Source organism: Dermacentor silvarum, chromosome 8 (assembly GCF_013339745.2).
Source record: "Dermacentor silvarum isolate Dsil-2018 chromosome 8, BIME_Dsil_1.4, whole genome shotgun sequence".
Lineage (NCBI taxonomy): Eukaryota > Metazoa > Arthropoda > Arachnida > Ixodida > Ixodidae > Dermacentor > Dermacentor silvarum.
Genome location: NC_051161.1, coordinates 47,099,566 through 47,120,394, shown reverse-complemented (window position 1 = coordinate 47,120,394; position 20,829 = coordinate 47,099,566). Strand labels below are relative to the sequence as shown.

Sequence of the window (20,829 nt, the reverse complement as noted above, 5' to 3'; positions counted from 1 at the left end):
GCGATTATTTACTGCACCAGTAAATTCTGTGTGATCTTAAGGACGATTGCAGCAGCGCGCGTTGAAGCGCCTCCGGTTTCTAAAACGTTTATCGTTTTTGACCTGGCAACAGCAGCTACAGAAAAAGGCGCGTAGGTCATCATCATCATCGATTGCGACGCGCGTATTTGGCCGTTGTTGAACAGGTCGAGCGGTGCCCATAGTGAACGGTGGAATCGCGACTTTCGTGTCGCGACTTCGACTTTCGACTTCGAGAATTCGTCCGCAGTTCCAAAAAAACAGGCAAGCCGTGTTCGCTCGTTTTCAACGACTTCACATTTTACTGACCTGCTTGGCATTTCTTTACGTTTCGCTGCCTTTCCGACGAGGATTGTGGGGACTAGTGGGGACTGTTGAGCTTAGCGCATCCGCATTGATGCAAATTGTTCCTTCTAGAAGTAATCACTCGTCGTTTTGGTGTATTTCTTCTTCAGTAGTTCAGTCTAGCAAAGATTCACTATGGCGGAGAACGGCGTCGCCGAGCACCACGAAGACGAGTTGGAGGAGGAAGAGGAAGGAGGCTTCCGTGAGTTCACTGCGATTCGCACATCTTCTCATTCGTGATACAGTGCATAAGAAACACGTGTAAATGAAATTGTGCGCACCTCTACCAGCTGTTGCACTGTGCCCTAGTAATTTTGTGTGCGGGGTTCGCTCATAACATTAACGCAGACAGGGGCGTAGAGGAGGGTGACGGGTCACCAGACGGGGCACCCCTGCTACGATCCTGCTTGCGCCCCTGCCTGCCCTCCTGACGCCACTGCACACAGAGCTTGCGTAGGTAGTTCAAATTCAATGTGTGAAAGGGCGCTACGCGCCATGCGTTCTATATAAATGGTGTTGCCTAATAAAGGTGTGCATTCGTTCGGTCAACTAGGCTCCGAGTCACTTGGGTAGACGCGGCTAGCGTCTGTCATCACCCTTCATCGTACATTTCAATTCTCCCCACTACAGGCATAGACGACATCTACGTCCCACCACCGCCGCCAGCAGCGTGTACATTTAACCCAACTGGTCCCCGCCTCATGATACAGAAGATTGAGAACATCAATTTCAAATCGTACGCCGGCACAAGAATTATCGGACCGTTTCACAAGGTGAGCATATGGGCAGTTTGCTGTGCGATTTTCCAAAGTGAATGAATGGAAAGAAGTGTCTAACATAAATTTTGTTGCAAATGAATGATAGTTGGGGCAGCTCATGACTACCCGCCGTGGTTGCTTAGTGGCTATGGTGTTGGGCTGCTAACGTGAGATCGAATCCCGGCCACGGCGGCCGCATTTCGATGGGGGCGAAATGCGAAAACACCCGTGTACTTATATTTAGGTGCACATTGAAGAACCCCAGGTGGTCCAAATTTTCCGGAGTCCCCCACTATGGCGTGCCTCATAATCAAGTCGTGGTTTTGGACGCGTAAAACCCCATAATTTTTTAGCTCATGACTGCTCTCATACGAGTGTCCCCGTGTTTCTGTTATGATTCCAGAAATAATCATTGATTTGCTGTGACCGTTCCGGCTTTGTGTTCAGTACCGAAATACTAAGTTTCATTGTATCTTGATTTCCTTGTACAGAATTTTACAGCCATTGTTGGGCCCAACGGGAGCGGCAAGTCAAATGTTATCGACTCTATGCTCTTTGTCTTCGGCTACCGGGCACAGAAGATTCGGTCGAAGAAAGTTGGTGTGCTTATCCACAACAGCACGAACCACACAAACTTGGACAGCTGCACTGTGAACGTCTACTTTCAGAGAATCACTGATACGGTATGTTGCAAGATCTCCTGCCCTGAATGTTTGTGCACTTGTACAGACCAGCAAGAGCGCTAGGGTAGTAGCACTTAAACCGTGTGCTTTCTGAAGCACCGTAGTCTAGGAAAAAGATGGATCTAGGGCCGGTATTCTGAAACGTTCGCCTAGGCGAAATTTCTTTTTTCGCTTTCAGGCGTGCGCTGATTGGCTGTTTTAGCAAAATCGGATGAGCTGATTGGGTGGTTGAGCCCAACGTCATTCAATTTCGCTCAACCAGCCAATCAGCGCGCACCCTGAAAGCGAAAAAAGAAATTTCGCCTAGGGGGCGAATGTTTCAGAATACGGCCCCAGTTTTCTTTGGCATATGCTGGGCTTCTGCAGTGTCAGCTGCCATTATCTATAGCATGAGTGCCCAGGTTGGTTCAGGTGTTGTCAAAGGCATGACTACTTTAGGTGGCACTGGCATGCCCAAAGGCAGCCGCAGTTCATGCCAGGTTGAACATACCAAGCTAAGACAAGCAGTAAAACATTTGCCTTTTTTTTCTGTGTGTGTCTGTAATGTTCTGTGCCCTCCACAGTGAGCCAGCAGCTGAAGTGTTCACCTGCTGCACAAGAGGTCATGGGTTTTGATGCCTGGCTGTGTTGGTTACATTGCAGTGGGGTCAATAATACGAAAATATTTATGCACTGAGTTTGATGCGTGTTAAAAAACAGCAGGCAGTCAGACATTAATCTGAAAACAATCCATGGCAGTATGCCCCACGGCCAAAGCTTCGGGATATGAAAAAGATAAAACGGAAATATATGGCACTGAAATGTGTCTGGTTAAGGCGAAAGCCTTAGATCTCTGTTTCAAGGTCGCGTTGTGAGGTGGAGTGCGCCAGAGGAGGGTTCTGAGAAAGGGTGATGGAGTGCTGTTGGAGAGTTGAGGGAAAGGGCAACAACAGTGCAGTAGGAGCGTGGAGGGAAAGGGCAGCAGCGGTGCTGGGGAGGAGGGAAATGTCGGCGGGGGCACCCGTAGAACGTTCTGGAAACGGCGGCAGCACGCTCGCGTGCCTTGTATACGTTGCCACATGGGCCCGGAGTTTCATTCCACATCGCTGTGGGTGACGACGCACCAGGCCCTAGTCACGGGCGGGGAAGACCGAGAAAGTACGCCACAGCAGTAGAGGCTGGAGGAGCTCGAAATGCCGCTCGTCTTAACCGCCGTCTGGAGGAAGCGGCTATGGATGAAGCTAAAGTTCAACACAAAATTCAGCAGCAGATCAGAAGGTCCAATTCAACAGAAGGTCCAACTAGGCTTTCGCCTTCACATTCTTAGAAAGTTCTAAGCATCCTCCGTAACTTTTTCCCAGCCCATTGCAGAAATAGTGTGAGCTCTACTTGACAAGTTAGGTTTTCGTTTGTTGGTTATTTGTTGCCACGGCTGAATTTTTCTAGAGCTACTCACGGAAAAGCTATCAGAAACTGAGTTACAGTTCATTTTCTTTTTTCTCTCTCTGTGGGTGCCAGATCACAGTAACTACATCGATGTTCCCTGTACTGTTTGAAATATGCAGTGTTTGAAAAGTTGTAATAACCATAATGTTTGGCACTCTTGTTCACGGCACAAAGTGTGGAATATTCTGTAAATTGTGGGTAACTGAAACAGCATTCTAATCATTAGCGAGCAGAGTTGGCATGCGACTGCATATTTAGTTCATAATTTGGCTGGCACGCACTGTCTAGTAATAACTATACTTACCCTAGTATTCTTTTTTTTTTTTCCCTTTCTGTTGCAGGATGAGAACACCTTCGAGGTGGAGGAAAACTCTCAGTTTGTGGTTGGTAGGACAGCTCACCGTGACAACTCATCCTATTACACAGTGAATGGCCGTCGTTGCACCTACAAGGAGGCCACAAGAACTCTACGCTCTTTTGGAATTGATCTTGACCACAATCGATTCCTAATTCTTCAGGTTTTTACCTTTGTGCTATTTTTTCCTCTTGTGTGGTCCCTTAAATATGCACTGTAAGCTAGCAAGTATCATTAACCCCTAAGGGATGTTGATGTCATCATCTCGTCATGAACAATTGTCATTTTCTAGCTTATGAAAAACCCACCTCTCACAGTACCTCTGGTGGTAGGTTGTTGTATCATTGCTTTTATTGAATTAGATTACTCACAATATCTGCAGGCATACTTCTGGTAGCTTATTATGTCATAAAATGAGCCATTATGGCACTGTTTTCAAACAGAAAGGAGCCCTTAAGACATTAGAGAAACAGACATGGCAACTTGTATCCAATAGAATAAGCTCTCTGGTTTGATAATATTCAAGGGTTGCATGTTTAGGTCACTTTATGTGCATGGTTTGTGTCCTCAAAGTGTGACCGTTGTTGCTGTCTAGTGACACAGCAAGGAAGTGCATTTTGATTGCTTTGTCTCAGTAGATGACTGCCCAATTTACCTTGGAAATAGATGGTGACACATTCTGCTTCAAAAGTTGCTCATGTTATTGGGAGGCCTGAAAATTCAACTGTCAGTGTTGAACATGTGCTGCATCTTCTTTCTAATCTCAGGGAGAAGTGGAACAGATTGCGCTGATGAAGCCGAAGGCGCAGACTGAGCATGACCAAGGAATGCTGGAGTTTCTTGAAGACATCATTGGTAGCTCCCGCTACAAGGAGCCAATCGAGCTGCTGAATCAGCGTGTTGAAAAACTTTCAGAAGAAAGAACAGAAAAGGTATGTGTGTTGATAAAAAGCCCAAGCTTTAACAGGTTTGTCACTTGGTCACCCTTCTTTTTTTCCTGTATTCTAAAGAGTACTTTTTTGTGGAATGTGCGTTAAAATTGAGTACAACACCAAGACTGCAATAATGACAGGATGTCATTGGCATTCGAGATCACTGTAATCCAAACCATTCCACACATCGGCTGCAGCTTGAGGAGCTGTAACATTGCTTGTGCCTGCTTTGCAATTTGTTAGGGTGCTGCCATTTACATGGCATTTAAGACACTATGAAATATCATGGGCAGCACTGAAGATTATATGTTATGGACGATTGCATTTTTCATTTGTGCCCGTGAAAATAAGGCACGCGTTACAATTGAGGGCACATTAGAATTGAGTATATATGGCACGCAGTGTGTTTTATGGGAACTGCATAGTGTTATAATAATGTTTTCGTTGGGCAGGTATCTGCCATAGGACACAACAGAATCTCGTAGATGAGTGCCTAAAAATAAAGGAAAACAAAACTTGGAATCAGGAATGTGAATTGTGATCCAAATGGGATATTTTCAATTTTCTCTACTATGATCGTAAAACTTTGTACGAGATTGTGTTGAGATTCTACAGTCTTCTGCTATTGTGTACAACACTATAAGCATTCATAGTTTTCGATGCGTGATACAGCCATGGCTCCAATTTGCATGCACAGATGGCTAGCACTGTGGCATCAGTCTTGTCGTGGCTTTCAACACCAAGAATGTGTCGTTTTCTGAAATGGCTAATTTCACTTTCTTTACTTTCATGTGCACGTTGGCAGCTCAACCGTGTCAAGCTTGTGGAAAAAGACATGGAAGAGCTGAAGGGGGCACGTGACGAAGCTGTCGAGTTCCTAAAGCTTGAAAACGACATTGCTGTGATAGAGAACCAGCTCTTCCAGTTCTACAGGTTAGTATTGCATGAAACGTAGGCAGGCAGTCCATGATCGCATCCTGTGAGAGCTGTTAATGCAAGGTATGTTCTGTGCATGCTGTTTTGGTTTCCAGTGAAAACCAACTGCGATTGTGCATAGAGGAGGCTTTAGCTCGGGAACTCCTATCTAAATGCATGGGAATGGAGAATAAGATCCTTTTGGGGGGAGGGGTCCTTGGGTCTTTCCAAACCAACAAGCATTTAAAGTCTTTCCTTGCGATGTCAGTGTATGTTTCTTGTGTCTGTGTGCATGTAAATGTGTTACCTGTGCTGAGCAACTTTCAGATCTAGAACGTAGTCTCAAGTTCACTTAATTTTTCACCACCACAGGCGGAACGAAAAGACGGAGGAAGCCGAGGCTGACAAACAAGTCAAAGAGGCCCGGGCGCAGATGGTTGAGCTCAAGAAAGAGCTCGATGCACAGCAGCAGGCACAAAAAGCACAACAAGCTGAGCTCAAGAAGGCCCTCAAGTAAGTACTGTGTACATGGAAATGGGATGCAGTTGGACCTGAATATACCGAACCTGGTTTAAACAAATTCTCTACAGTGCGGCCGCATTGATTTGCACGAAATGCTGCTTCCATGGTGGCTCGTAACTCACGACCCCATGCCCTGCAGTACATCAGCAACTGAGAACTGCAGTTGTTTTCCATACTTGTTTAACCTCCACAGTGTCAGTCTGTAGATATGTTACCACCTGATCTTTTTGAAGTACACTTGTTCATATATCCAACAGCTTAGACACGGTTATTATATGTAGCTGCTATTCTAGTTGAGATTAACAGGAAAAATAGTTTGGCAGGCCGTGTAACGTGTAGAGCAGGTACCACTATTAGAGTAACAGAATTGATTCCATGGGAACGGAAATTCAGTTGAGGGAAGCAGAGGATTACGTCATGTCATGAACGAGGAGACACAGGTCTGGTAGGCCGAAAAATTTCTAATACAAAAAAGCTTTTTGAAATAATTTCTTGTCATAATCTCAAAGGTCTAAAAAAGCTATTTCTAAAGTATTATAGACAGATAATATGTGTTTGTTGAGTTATTGGGTCTCAAAGTCAGTTTCATGGCTGTTTTTGCTCACCAAAGCACCTCAACAGGACGAGAAAGAAGTTGACTTGCTTTCTTTCGAAAGCGCTCTCAGATGAGACAGACTGTTCCAAGATCTCTGGCTGCAGTGTTGTCACACATGTGATGCAATGCAAATGCAGTGTACACATATGGTTCACGTATGACACGAGCTGGCTGTACAAATTCAAAACGAAGCCATATGTGGCTTGGTGAAGCCCACTTCAGTTTTCTACCTGGTATTTTGCCCGTATTGCTGAAAAAGGTTACGCGAAATATTTTTTCTTTCCTCAATTTGTTCTGCACATTTATGTACAAAAAAAAAGTCCGAGCACACCTAAGCACTTATGAGTTGTGAATGCGAAAGTATTAATGTGCAATTGAACGCTGCTGATCGGTCCTTAGAGTTATGAACTCCTCGCAGGCAAGCGAGCGCGTTGTGCATTTTGATTTAGCCTTACCCAGGTGCAGTTAGAATGCAGGCCAGAGCTTGCACGGACAAGGAACGCATTGATAACACAGGCTTCTGAGAGCGAGGGTGATTTGGCGTCACGGCGATGGCCTCTCCGCCTCGCGTAACACCTGGCACACTAATGGCGAATTCCATTGGGAGTACAGGAGCACTCAAAAGCACGCTGAAAGTGCTCGTTCCAGAGGCGAGGTGTTTCAGTGGCCGAACAGGAGTGGGAGAGCCGTCATCCAGTGGTAGAACAAGAGCAGTTTCGCTGCGCCTAGAGCAGCCGGGAGCAGTCCGGACTGCTTTCGCCTGAAAAGCGGAGTACGCAGGAAGTCACGTGACTTAAACCGTCATATCCTCCTCATTTCTTTTTATTTTGCTTCAGCCGGCGCGCACGGCAGCAATGGCGGCAGCCAAGCGTAGTAGGTGTTTTAGCACCGCTGATTTTGACGTCGGTGATGCCAGCGAGCTTCGCAGCGATTTAGCGACAGATCCTGGCATTTCTAGTCCGCCTAGATTCTCGTCAGATGCGCGGGGGACAGCGGCAGCAAAGCGTCTTCGCCTTTGCTGAAGTGCTTGAGACGCTCAACAGTGACAGCAGCGATAGCTGCTGGAGCTCAACTTCAGATTAGATGATCTCCGCAGGCGGAAACGTTGTGGGATGCGTCGGCGCTGCACAAAAGTATGTAGTACGTGGTCGCAAACGGTGACAGCGTTATGCCCGACAGATCACAAGACAATCACATGTGTTTTGCCGCTCTCCTTCAGAGAATGATGGGACGTCGATTGCTTTAGTCACATGGTGCATTTCTCCTCACACGTCGCCCTCCCACCTACACTCAGAATGAACGCAGTATTCCAGGGGCGGGTCAAGTGGCCCTGCTCTCACTGCGCTGCCACCCGACTCCGCACTGCGCGGCGCCCTGCTCCTCTTCTCCCAATGGAATTTGCCATAAGGCGGTAACAGGTGTTCCCTTTCGTCCACTGTGCTTCGTCGAGGCGCACTTGTGACGAGGGCATCGCAGCCAATGTTAATTTAGGTGCCATTTCGCTGCTCCAGACGACAGACGCTAGCTCAGTGGGTCATTTGACGCTTTCGCATGAACATTTTTTGTTTTTCTTTCTCAAATGAACCTTTATATATGCCATCATTAAGGGCTAAGCCAATGATGATGATAATAATCATGCTAACAGTGCCAGCAAAGGCTGCATTTGGTGAGATGGTGACTGTGGCAAGGAGTGAGCATGGGTCACTTTCTTCAGGGAGTGCGAGAAGAAAGAGAAGGAGGTGGATGCCAGGAAGCAGGAGTATGCTGAACTCGAGCGCCGGGACTTGCAGTGCAGGGAGACCATCAAGCACACGAAGCAGAAAGGAAAGGAGGTGGAAAAGAATCTGGAGACTGCTAAGGAGAAGGTGCGCTCTCTTGCTCTTTCATTAACAGCTTGTCTTTGGTGCCTTTGGTGTCAATTCTGTCTGCTTTCTCTCCGTGTCTCGAAACTCCGGAGCCCCTTGCCTTGCCAGAGGCCCTGACCATGTTTGCTATACATATAACAGTGTAAAAAGGGAGTGTATAAAAAAGAGTGTTTTATTATAGAGAAGTGTAATACAGCTCTCAGCACACTATAGTACTATGGTACCAGAGGCTGTAAAACCGTACCTAAGCAGCTCTGGTATTGATCAGCATTCAGTAAAAATAACTCCTGCACTGCACGCTGACCACTCATGACTTTTCCTCCAGCACATTGGTTCCACTGTGTCCTCCTTGAGCGTGACAGTTACGGTGTCCGCAGCAGGGGGACAACTTCTGCTTGCAGAGAGCACCAGTAAACTGACTTTGGAGAGCTGAAAGTTCTTCAGAATGGCGGTGCTGGTTAACCCGAATCGAATGCTGGCAAAAACAGATGACGCCTCACATTGAGCACAAGTCGCATGAACAGAGAGCATCTCGATCACAGTGCTGCCACTTTTCGGGCAACAGTCAGGGGCACGTCGCGGCTGTGGTGAGTCCGCGAGTTTCGCAAGCTCTCCTATCTACCCAATGGTGGCGTAGTAAACCAGCAACAAGTTCACTCAATCAATTTTATTGCAATTTCAACTGTTGCAGACAATGTGTAGTTAATCCACAAGTTAACCAATACTGCTAGTACTAGATGTTCATGGTCTGCATGTTTCTGCTGAAAGTTGAGGTTTATGATGTGTAGCAGCTAAACGTTTTACAGATACAGTGGAATCTCGCTGATGCGATCTTCACGGGAACCGGAAAATAAAGCATATAATCCGAAAATCGTATCGTTCAACGTATTATCCATGTACAGTAGAACCCCGCTGTTACGTTTTTCGCGGGACCTTAAAAAAAAGTAAGAGCCGGGAAACAGGAAAAATTGAGAAATAAGAGTAGGGGGGTGTTGAACTGCACACAATATTATTTTAATTCTTACGTGTGAAAAAAAGTAGTTTCGCCCGACAGCCGAAGTATCGATTGCGATAAGCTATACAAAGTAAGAATAGTAGTTTTATCGTCCGTATAAACTTTTAAACAATCGCTTATTAACTAATTGACAAGCATGGTGTCAGCGCCCACAGGCAAAAATGAACACATCACACTCTATGAGTGCGGACACGCTGTCAAACGCTGGCGTGAGGAATTTAAGCGCCGCTGCAGAAGCGAGCGAAGTGACCTTCGTGCTGTTGTCTATCGCTTCAACGCAAACTGAGCGCCGAGAACACACAACACGCACAAAGGCTACGAGCCGCCGACGCACCTACACTGCATAGAATCTGCCCCACGCAGATCGCTTTCAAGATACGGCCGGCGCGCCGGCGCGCTCTATGATGCCAGAGCACAACACTGCCTGCTATCCCTCCCTCCTCGCTCCCTCGCCGGTGCCTCGAGCGCAACGGAAGAAGGCACGATTCCTCCCTGCTTTTCTTTCTTTCGCGCGCGAGATTTATAGACGCGGTTGTCGGCTCCCCTCGCACGCTTTCACTCGCACATGCAGCATATGGCGCGCGGCAACGGCGTTATCGCCCTTGGACTTTATACATAACATCTATGAGCCAAAACCAATTTTAGGGCCACATCGCGTCATAGACACAATCTTTAGATAGCAAATGCGGATCTCAAGGGCCATACTTTTGCTGGCGGAAACCGAAAATACGTAATAAGTGTCGCCCCCAGCACTTTGGGTGGCCAATGCCATCATCAAGACCAAGCCAAGCGACATGAAAAGTCAAAATGGCCGCTCGGGCCGGCGTGGGGTGGCAGTTCGCAACGTATGATGCGGGAACGGTCCCACAGTTGCAACGTAACAGCCGGGTTACCAATGCATTGGGTTCTATGGGAGCTGTGCCGGGACCAGCCGAAAACGATGTAACAACCAGGAAAACGCTGCACCCGGGAACGTAACAGCGGGGTTCTACTATATCATCCTGAAAAACGTAGTTTGCAGAATCGTATCAGCGAGGTTCCACTGTAATCCCTGAATTTCATTCCTTTTAATTCAAATAGTTGCGCACAATAGATAGTCAACTTTGGCACTGCAGTCAACTTAGATTTACTAAATCACACTTCGGCACTTCTAAGTTTCGGCGGTTCATACAGACCTCAAATCTTTTTTAGTCTGTTATGTTTTCAATGCCTTCTGGAGCTGTGCGGTTTCAACAAGGCCTTCAGTTGGTTCAAACTTTCTCACTTCTCCACGCAGTGCAACATAGCCAAATATGACTGATGAAAGGATATTTGTTCCCGTGTTTGATGTACTTACTAGCACATCTCTTCAGACAAGGTGGTGGTGAATCCAGTCTTGCGTTTGCTGAGAAGAATCACGTGTATGTTTGCAGGCATCTTCTGGTTCAGACATGGCCGAATGTGTGTATATCTGTTTGTGTAATAATAATTACATTTTAAGCTTCATACTAGTATTCCACTTCAGATGATTCAAGCAAAATACTGCAGCCCCTTTCTGGTGTTTATTTAATTATTTTTGGATGAACGGGAATGAGGAGGCCGTAGGCACTGTAACTTTTCACATTTGCACAGACACTTGAAATGTCCCGCGGTCGGAGAGGGGAAAGGAAGAGATCATCTCAAAAAAGCACTTGCGGGACCAGAAGGAAGAAAAGCAATATAGGCAGACACAGTGCTACATTTATCGAAGAATAACAATGTTGGTGTTATTTAAGAACAGCGTTAGTGCTGCTATTTAAAGATGGTGAATCACCAACTCGCCTAATTAATTACCTTATTAAGAGAGAGAGAAGCTTAAAAGGAGAGAGGCTGCATGTTGTAAAGATTACGTCAACGTTAACTCTACCCACTCGCAATTTTCTTTTGTTGATGTTGGCTTTGGCTAGTCAGAACAAAGTGAAAATGTGCATTAACATTTATTTAAATTATGGCATCAAGTAAGACATGACCGGCCTGCCCTTATCTTATGTTTTATCTCCAGGTCTTTGTGCCCTTACTAAAATAGAATCCGCATTATTATGAACTTCGCTACATTATTCGATCCAGGTGATGCTAGATATCTTTAGAAGAGCACTTTGTGTTGAAGTGGACTTCTGTAGAAGTATTTTGTAGATAACAATTCTTGATTAATGGCAGCACAAATATCAAGGATAAGGAAGGTATTGCAGTGCACAAGTTATGATAGCAGCATGGGACGTTAACAACCACACATTGTGAGTAGCGTGAGATCTACATGCTGTATTTGGGCGCATATAAGCCGCACCAAGAAATTTCACACATGAAGGCAGGGTACTGGTTATGATCTGCAGTGCAGCTTTACAGCGTCTCATTGCCATAAATTTAACACCAGATTTGAACTGGGAGCACCAGTGAAAACTGAATTGTTTGATGGTAAAAGCAAGTTGATTTTGAAGGTCTTCTTCATACGTGCCAGTAATTTCACAGAGTTTCTTTTAGAAAAAATGTGAAAGTTGTTGCTTGCAGATACTTGTGTGAGTTATTCACCTGCTTTTTCTATATCTGCCATCCATGTTAAGTTGCGCTCAGCCATAATCATGGATCCGTACCAATTTGCCCATCTTTCAGTCATTCTGCTATGAGAATTCAGATTACATGTGAAACTGATCCTTTGCCAGTTCTACCCCCAGCAGCACATTGCATGCATCTTCGAGGCTTTTTTATGGTTATTGCAATAGCAATTGTATGGACACTCCAAGTGTATTTCTGCCGTCGCCACACGCCGTATGCTGTATGTGCAAGGCATGGACATACAGCGCGCGAGGGACGCATGCTTTCACAGAGAGTGAACACACAGCAGAGAGCAAACGCGACATCTCCGTCGCACGAAATGCTGTGGGGGGATGGAAGCGAGGGAGGGGGGTGCCGTTGTGCTCCGGAACCAAGTGCGCATTTAGCGACCCGGCGCAAGGGGATCTGGCAATTCAATCTCGCATGCAAAAAGAGGAAAGTGGGAAGGCAGCGCGGAAGGGAGGGGGTGCGGTTTCTACTCTGCCGCCAACTGCACATTTGTAATTTGCGCGGCTGCGAGCGGTCGCGCGCACTGCATCTTGAAAGTGATCTGCACGCAGCTCCTACCTTTGTATGCGCTGTGCTCTCGCCGCCGAGTTTCTGTTGAAGCGATAGACTGCACAAACCTTCGCTCGCTGCTGTAGGCATGCTTGCTCACACCAGCGTTTTGACAGTGGTTGTCTGTGGTCATCGAGTGTGATCTATTCATGTTTGCTTGTGCACGCTCACACCATGCTTGTTGATTCAGTTATATAAGCGAATGCGTCCAAGTTTATACAGCCGATAAAGCTGCTATCCCTACTACGTATAGCTCTCTACTAATTTGCTATCGCAATTTATGCTTCGCATTTCGGGCGAAACGGCAACATTTTATTGCAGCATTTGTAACTCACTAAAGGGAGGATACTTGCACTGTCATTTTGCATTGTATGGGCACCTTGCTGTTTTGTCAAGACCTCTAGTCTCGAATTTATGCAAGCAAATTTGCCTGCTTTAGGTTCAAGACCTGAAGAAACAGCCGGAAAAGCTACAGAAGGACATTGAAAAACTGCAAGCCAAGAAAGAGAAGCTCGAAAAGGAAAAGGTTGAAGCGGAGGCCAAGCTTGCAGAGGTGAGTTTCAGCCACTGTAACACTGTTGTAGGGCCCACACGTATTGCCCTTCAGAACTAAAGTAAAAGCTTGTTATGACAATCATGTCCGACATGAAAACACGTTCGTTATATCCGATATTCATCTCAAGTGTAAAACTTGCAATCAGGTTTATTTGAAAAAAAATTCAAACATGGTGTCTCCAACTGGCCAGCAGAGGTTCTCTTCTCATTTGCATGGCCATGAGCCATCATCAATTTGCATGGCCATCAGTCAGTGTGGTGCGCATGAACAATGCTCACAGATTCATTTTGCACCATGGTTAATTCCAAGCACACTTCGCACCATTACACTGATTGCAACAATGCGGTCAGTGTGGTCCCACATGATCGGCATGTTCGCTTGCCAGTTGTGGGCCAGCAAAGTCAAGCTGCTGGTGAAGATACACACACATGCCCAGAATGTGCTGTTTCATGTTCCTTTAGCTGAGTATGTGACATTTTTGCTACCAGAACACGTATATTAATCTGTGAACAAACAAACAGTATTCACTTTTGTGCAACCAATATTGTCTTGAATTTTGCATTTTAGGTTCCGTAATAGCTGCAGAATACTCCTTGAAATTTATTTATTTTATTTGGTACATACTGCCGGCCTGAGTGTCAGGCCATGGGCAGGAGTGGGTATGAAACAATACAAGAATAAGTGAAACAATACAAGGATACAACAATTCCGTATCAACAGCATCCTAACGTTGCACGTAACAGCACTCGGCTCTGCACACAACAAAGTGAGCATACGATATCGCAGATCATTTATGTATAACAAGAAACAATACAAGAATGTCCATGTTTGTTGGGTTGAGGTTTTACTGTAAATTGTTCAAATGTTTGCTTGAGGTGTGTTTCAAATGAATTCCTCATGTACTAGGTTTTCATATTGCACAGCAGTAGTTTGCAGTTTCTTATCTTGAAGTTCGCGGTTGAGTATAGGCAATCTTGTAGCTATGGCTTAGTATGTGAACGTTGCAGTAGTTTACAATCGCAATTTTCATGTAGGTCATGGAATCCCTCAAGACACAGACCGATGAACTTCAAGAGCAGAAGGCAGTCCACGAGCAAGAACTTCTTGGCCTTCAAAAGGGAGTGAGCGAAAAGAAGTCACAGGTAAGTGTTTGACTGTGGAAGTAGTACTCTGCTTGGGACAGAAACCTTGTCCTACGATCGCCTGACCCTGGGCTAGGTGCTCTTAGAGATTTAATTTGACTAATTTACTAAAAGTTAACTGAAAGTGCATAACCATTTTTTCACTATCAAAGAGTCTATGCATCTCAAGCTGCATGCATCTCAATGCCCCTGTATGACGCTTCACAAGTTACGGCGTATACTAGTTAAAATCTCCGGCGGGGCCTAGTAGAGTTATGATGCTGCTCCTCAAAAAAATATTTAATATTGCTGTATGCGTTTCTTCTGGCTGTGCTCGCGTGTGGCAGCCACAGCGATTGCAGGAGCAAAGCGAGTCGGCGTACGACGCGTCCACCTCCGGGTACCAGTGACAGAAACTGTGTTGTATAAACAAGTGCTATTAATAAATTACTTAAGGTGCTTTTGACGCTTGCCAGTACTTTTTCTGGAGTTTTAGACGCTTTGGACCTCTATTTAAAGCAAAAATCGACAAGTCAAAAATGCACTTTGATGGTGGTCATATTTAGATTTGAATTGTTGCTTTGACCACAAGTCTGCATGGATAGAAACTTGGTTGAACACTTCCTAAATAAACATTTGGAAGTCCGTGTACGTCGTTTGTTTTATTTTATGCCTTGTCTATTTGTGGTGGTGCGCAAAGTGTTTTCAAGAACCCTTGACGTTTATTTCTCATATGTGAGGTCCTACTTTGTGTTCTCCAACATATCCTCTTGCAGCGCTGCTTCCTTGTGGTCCTTTCTCTGTCCTGTGTTGTAGCACCATTAGTGTTCTTTGCACTAATCATTGTAAAACTGTCCTTGTTTCATTACCCCCACCCCACTGTAGTATGAGATTGCCAAATCGGAGCTGGACCTCAGTGTCAGCACGTACCAGCGAGAGACGTCAAGGTTGGAGGAAATCGAGCTCAACCTTGACAAAGTGAACAACTCGCTAACCGACAAGTCCAGGTGAGCTTGCACGAACACCCGTTTTGGGCACTTGATTTGCTGTTCCTTGGTATTGGAAGTGCAAGTTTGCCTTGTGCAAGGGACACAGAAGAAAATTAAAGTTCAGCTGTATTTTAGTAAAGTATCCTTCTGCAATACCATAAAAGCGACTCTTATAGTAACAAGAGGCTTGGTATTAGGGAGGCAGAACTATTGGTTAATTGTAGGGGTGTACGAATAGGGATTTTTGAGACCGAATCGAATAATGTATACTTTTCGAATAATGGACAGCTGTTTGCACAATTAATATAAAACAGTGTTCACATTCTAGTGTTCTTAAAGTTAGCGAGTTTCTGTCATTACATAGTATATTATGGAGCGTTGTTTATGAAAAACACAAGCGGAGGATTATGAGGTTTCTTTGCATGTACAGGAGTCTTTAGAAAATGTGAATGATCACTATATAGCCTGTACAGTATGGCTACCTAAGCAACATAGCCTGCTCCACTAAGCAAGTTCTCATGTTTTAGTTATGTCTATACCATGGGTTCTCAAAGTGGGTTCCGCAGGCCCCTGCTCAGGGTTCCACGAGCCACTGATAAATTTTCCCTGGTCCCACTCTCGACAAGTGTCTAAAACGGCGAACATGAGGTGCACTTGATCCAAAGAACCTCCATTACTCATGCCCGAGTTACGGTGCCCGAGTGTCAAAAAGCACATCACAGTGCGTAACAGCAACGCGCGAACTGCGCAATAAATACGCAAGCAGCTTGTAGCCACCCAACCTCTGAGAACGGGCAGCACGCCTAAGCTTTCGCACTTGAATCTCGGAGGCCATAACTTACCACCATGCGCCCTTCTCCTATTTGTAGATAGGGTTGGTGCCGATAGCGTGCGCACTGACCTATACGTTGGAGGAAAACAAAAAAAAAAAAACGCGGAGCACCGCAAATGCGTGCCGCAGAAGAGCAAGAACGGCGTAGCGTCCAACCGAAACGAAGCGGCGCAGTCCGCATCGCCGTGGTCCTCAGCTTGCACCGTGGTCCGCAGCGGCAATCATACGCGGCACGTGACTGACAGCAACGCCGAAGCGCTTCGTTGCTAATTGTGCCTTTAAAGCCTCTATTCTTGCGTTTATCGCCACGCGTAACACCGCGTTCGCGGCTAGTCGCGTGCCTCCGTAAGTGCGTAGTCGCTATCTCTGATCGCGTCGATAACCACCGCAGTTTCGTCCGCAGCGGTTGCAGCAACTAGTTTCATTTTCACTCGATGCGTGCGTCGGCTGCGTGCCTTCACAACTGCGTAGTCGCCTCCCATGGCAGCGTCGATAGCGACCGCAGTTTCGTCCGCACTTCTTGCAGCGAAAGGTAGCTTCGTTTTGACTTGGTGCGTCTGTCAGCCGCCTGCCTTCTGAACCGCAAGGTTGCCGTCCATGATCGCGTCGATAGCGGCCGCGGTTTCGTCGACAGCGGTTGCGGCAACCAGTAGTTTCGCTTTTACTCAGTGCAAAGCTGTCGAAGATAAAAAGCACCGGCTACATCGCGATGGACGGACAATTTGTTGGCGAGCAGCTGAGTGGCGAAAAAATAATCGGGATGTGCGCCCGTTGGTGCAAAGCGCGTCTCAGATGAAAACGCGCGCCGCGAAGGATGTCGCGAGGCCTTCGCCGCTGCTAGCGCTAATCAGTCATGAGATGAAGAGAATTTCAGCTTCCGCACTGGTCTTGTGCTAAATAGAAACAAGATTTGACGATTCATTGAGTAAATAAAAGCATGTTGACGTAGTGCAGCATTTGTTTGTTTTCTTGATACCCTCGATAATTCGGTTAAATCGGGAGGGGGGGCGGGCGGTTCCTTGGCACTTTATGGAGCTTAGCAGGGTTCCCTGGGATGAACGTACCTGAGAACCCCTGGTCTATACTATGCCCATGGGAATGAAAATTTATTGTAATTTTGCTTGCATTTTATGTTTAGTTAATTGGCCATAGTTGACATTTCTAAATCTTCCAGAAGTATTCTAAACATGTTCGCATTTATGAATACACTTGAACCTCGTTATAAGAAAGTTGAAGGGGGAAATCACTTCGTTATGCCCGTTACTTCGTTATATTCATTATTGCCATTTTCTGCAATATATGCCCAATGGGGTGCACAATTGTAAACATGGAAATAAGAAGGAGCTTTGTGGTTCTATCATGGTCTACGGCATGCTGTTGCGTTGACATGGTCTCGCCGTGTGGTTACTATGCCCACTTACATTGCATGGCAGGCATTGTTGGCCACGAGAACGGACAATGGTCATTACAAATTATTATTTGTATAATGAAGTACCTTTGGCTTTCCCTTCATCTTCATTATATATTGAGATTTTACTGTAATTAAACTCTGCTCGTGTTGAAATGCATAGGTGCGGAATTTCACTGAAAGCAACTTTAAGCATATAGAATGACAAAATTCAAAAATGCAACGGTGAGCTCTGTGGCATCTCGAAATTGCCGGTTTGTCTAGCTCTGTAACTCAACTATATCGGGTCTTTCTTTCTCACATACGTACAAAAAATTAAGTTATCCAAACTGGTTATTTACGTTTCATGTAGAAACCTTGCTTTAGCAAGTGAACAGTGGTTCCACGTGGAAGTAAAAAAAAATGTCACACGTGCACTTGCTTGACTCTTCATTTTACCACGTTACTTAACGCACCACCATATCATCCCTTCATTCCTTGCATGTGTGTTTTTTTTTTTTTTTTCTGTCTCTAGCTGCTTGACCAAACTTGAAAAACTCGTTCCTGAAAAGGAGGCCAAGTTGAAACAGCTTGAAGCCGAGATGACACAAGTGGGCCAGCAGTACCAGGAGTCCCAAGAACAGCTTCGAGCCGACCGACATCGGGTCGAAGAGCTTCGCTCCAATGCCCAGGCCAACAGGTCGCGGTCACGGGTCCTGGATTCGCTTCTGCAGGCTAAGAAGTCTGGACAGCTGCCAGGCGTCATTGGACGACTTGTGAGTTGCTTGCTGTGGTGACACCTGCCGCTTAAAACTTTTGCATTGCCCATGCACAATCACACACATATACGAGAAAAAAAAAAAGAATGAATTTGGGAGAAACCTGAACTTCTTTGACCTGAACACTGATTTGTGGCTGCATTGTGCACTGTGACATGTGGCGAAGACAGAGGTCTGTAGTGCTCTTCATCTTTACATCCATTAAAATAAGGTCATGAACATCAGCACAGAGTGCGACGAAGCCAGCACTTCACTGTTAAAGAACTATTGACACAATAACACGGGGAGGTGTTAATAGTATTCCTGAAGTCAATTTACTTTATATATTAGCCTACATGTCACTTAACCATCACCACATCAGTTCCCATTTCTAAAACATGGGTTTGACTTGTACGCCGGCAAATGTAGTAGAAAGTGTTGCTGAACAGTGGGAGTAGAACTTTATATAATTAGAATAATAGAACCTCTTAAAACCTGAACTTGACAGTGTTCTGGTCCGTGAACTTGAATACCGCAGGGTGACCTCGGTGCAATTGATGAGAGATATGACGTGGCGATTTCGACAGCGTGTGGCCAGCTGGATTATGTTGTCACGGACACCGTGCTTACAGCCCAGCACTGTGTTGAGTACCTGAAGAAGCACGACGTTGGATTCGCCAACTTTATTGCTCTCGAGAAGGTGAGGCTGCCAAATTAGACTATTTCACGCCTTTTGTCCACATTGTCTCCCGATTCGAAAATTCCTTTTGTTTGTAATTTTGCTGCTGCCATTTTCACGCCCTGAATTCCATCGAAGGACTTGTCTGGCATTTCGACAACCCTGCCCTAGCTACATAACTATGCAGTGAGAGATAAAATTTGTGGTACATTGGAAGGCACTGTCTGCCTGCCAATTGAATACTGCTTATTAGGTCCGTTAATGTTTCTTTGTGGAAACACCTGCCTGGAATTGCAGTTACTCAACAACTAGGACAGATATTAAAATTTTGTAAGTGGCACCACTTCGAGCCACAGAGCAAGTATTCTTGAAAAGGTGAAACAGCGCTCCCTACTGTGTCCCAATATTTTCACAGCGCAAGGCACGGCACTGAGCTAGCATATGTCATATGGAGTTCTTTATTTACTATAAAAAAAAAATGTGTAAATGATGTGGCTGCCATTAACAGCTTTCATGCATTTGTTACATGTTTTGATAGGCAAGTCAGATGGAATTCAAGTGAATTTTTTCTTTTCTACAATTGTCAGTAGAGGCGTTCGAATGGTGAAATTTCCAAATCGACTTGAATTTGAATATTCGAGAAAGACGATTTTCGAATATCGAATCGGAACGTAGAATGTTCCAAGAAAAAAGTAAGGCTTTTCGACATTATTTGATACATGCATGTAATGGCATTCACAACTGGATGTCCGGGGGCACGTCCGGCGCAGTCAGCTGCGTAGCTTGTAAATGAGAAACTACAGCTTTTAGTTATCTGCTACACCGTGACAATGACAGTAATGAAAAATAAAACAGCACACCACCAGGTGCACGCAGAGTAGCTGGGTTCGCTGACGATGTGATGCTATAGCACGGCACATTGTTTTAAAGGAAGGAAAACTTGGTGATGGGGCTGGCCGAATAATAAATTAATTTGCCTAAATCGGGACAGCAAATTCGTATATATGTTGCCTAAAGGCGAGGCATCTTGTACGATGACTTAAAATATTAAGCAGGAGTCATCAGCCATGTGTGCTCATTCAGGAACCAGTGCCTCTACTTCGCGGCTCTCCTGCAGAAGAATGATTTGGAATAGGCCGCATTTGCATCAGCCTCTCTCCATTGAGGGTCCTTTATATTTGAACAGAAACAAATATTCAACAATTTCAAATAGCAAATTCTCAAATCAAATGTCAATCGAATAGCAAAGACTATTCAATTCGTATTCGAAATTTCCAATATTCACGCACCCTTAATGATCAGCATTACTTGTCATTAGGACATATCTTCTGCCAGTGCTTCATTCATTCTTGCTGAATTTTGTTTACAATGGGCACAATTGACTGTGTTGAGGGGAGTAAGAATGTTATGTTGCCCTGGTGATGCTTGCATGTGTTTAGCATGCCTACCAGTACTATGCGTAACATATTGAGATGTGCTTGAAAAACTTTTGTTTCGTTCAATTCGTTGCAGATGGAACGCTGGATACCTTATACCCAAAATAAGATTAACACGTAAGTTATAAATTGAAACAGCTACATGGGCGTTCTTTAGAGTAGTAGTGCTGTATGAATACTGTTGACTTGTGGCAGTTTGGGAATACTACAATTGGTAGTTGAGCACTACCAGGTCTCTTAAGGTACCAAAAATGATTTGCTATATGTGGATTGCTTACTGGCTTGCATTACAACAGAATTTGCCAAGTGGAATCGAGGTACAGTTGAGCATTCTAATGAAAACTGATGCAACGGATTGTCAGGTGTAACAAATTGTAGACCTAAAGATTGATTGGTCCTGCTTTAATATGAGAAATCCGTAACAAAAGCAACAATTATCTAAAAACAAGGTGTAAGAGCAAGAAAGTATGGTCTCTATTGTAACTTTATTTAATTAGTAAACATGTGACAGCCGTGA

At 45.2% G+C, this 20,829-nt stretch overlaps 1 protein-coding gene across 2 annotated transcripts in view; it reads left to right on the top strand.

Moving 5' to 3' along the window:
* The first annotated feature begins 121 nt into the window (after positions 1 to 121).
* The window catches only part of LOC119461155 (structural maintenance of chromosomes protein 4-like), a 48,254-nt gene continuing 27,546 nt past the window's right edge, over positions 122 to 20,829 (top strand). The window contains exons 1-15 of one of the 2 annotated variants that reach the window (XM_037722371.2): positions 122 to 282; positions 474 to 565; positions 994 to 1,136; positions 1,613 to 1,804; positions 3,571 to 3,747; positions 4,352 to 4,516; positions 5,322 to 5,449; positions 5,804 to 5,944; positions 8,263 to 8,413; positions 12,994 to 13,107; positions 14,145 to 14,252; positions 15,117 to 15,238; positions 17,975 to 18,215; positions 18,736 to 18,897; positions 20,389 to 20,429. In XM_037722371.2, the coding sequence (XP_037578299.1) occupies positions 499 to 565; positions 994 to 1,136; positions 1,613 to 1,804; positions 3,571 to 3,747; positions 4,352 to 4,516; positions 5,322 to 5,449; positions 5,804 to 5,944; positions 8,263 to 8,413; positions 12,994 to 13,107; positions 14,145 to 14,252; positions 15,117 to 15,238; positions 17,975 to 18,215; positions 18,736 to 18,897; positions 20,389 to 20,429 (1,952 nt within the window). In that variant the 5' untranslated portion in view covers positions 122 to 282; positions 474 to 498. The remainder of the gene's footprint in view (positions 283 to 473; positions 566 to 993; positions 1,137 to 1,612; positions 1,805 to 3,570; positions 3,748 to 4,351; positions 4,517 to 5,321; positions 5,450 to 5,803; positions 5,945 to 8,262; positions 8,414 to 12,993; positions 13,108 to 14,144; positions 14,253 to 15,116; positions 15,239 to 17,974; positions 18,216 to 18,735; positions 18,898 to 20,388; positions 20,430 to 20,829) is intronic. The other variant, XM_049671818.1, reaches the window with a different exon arrangement.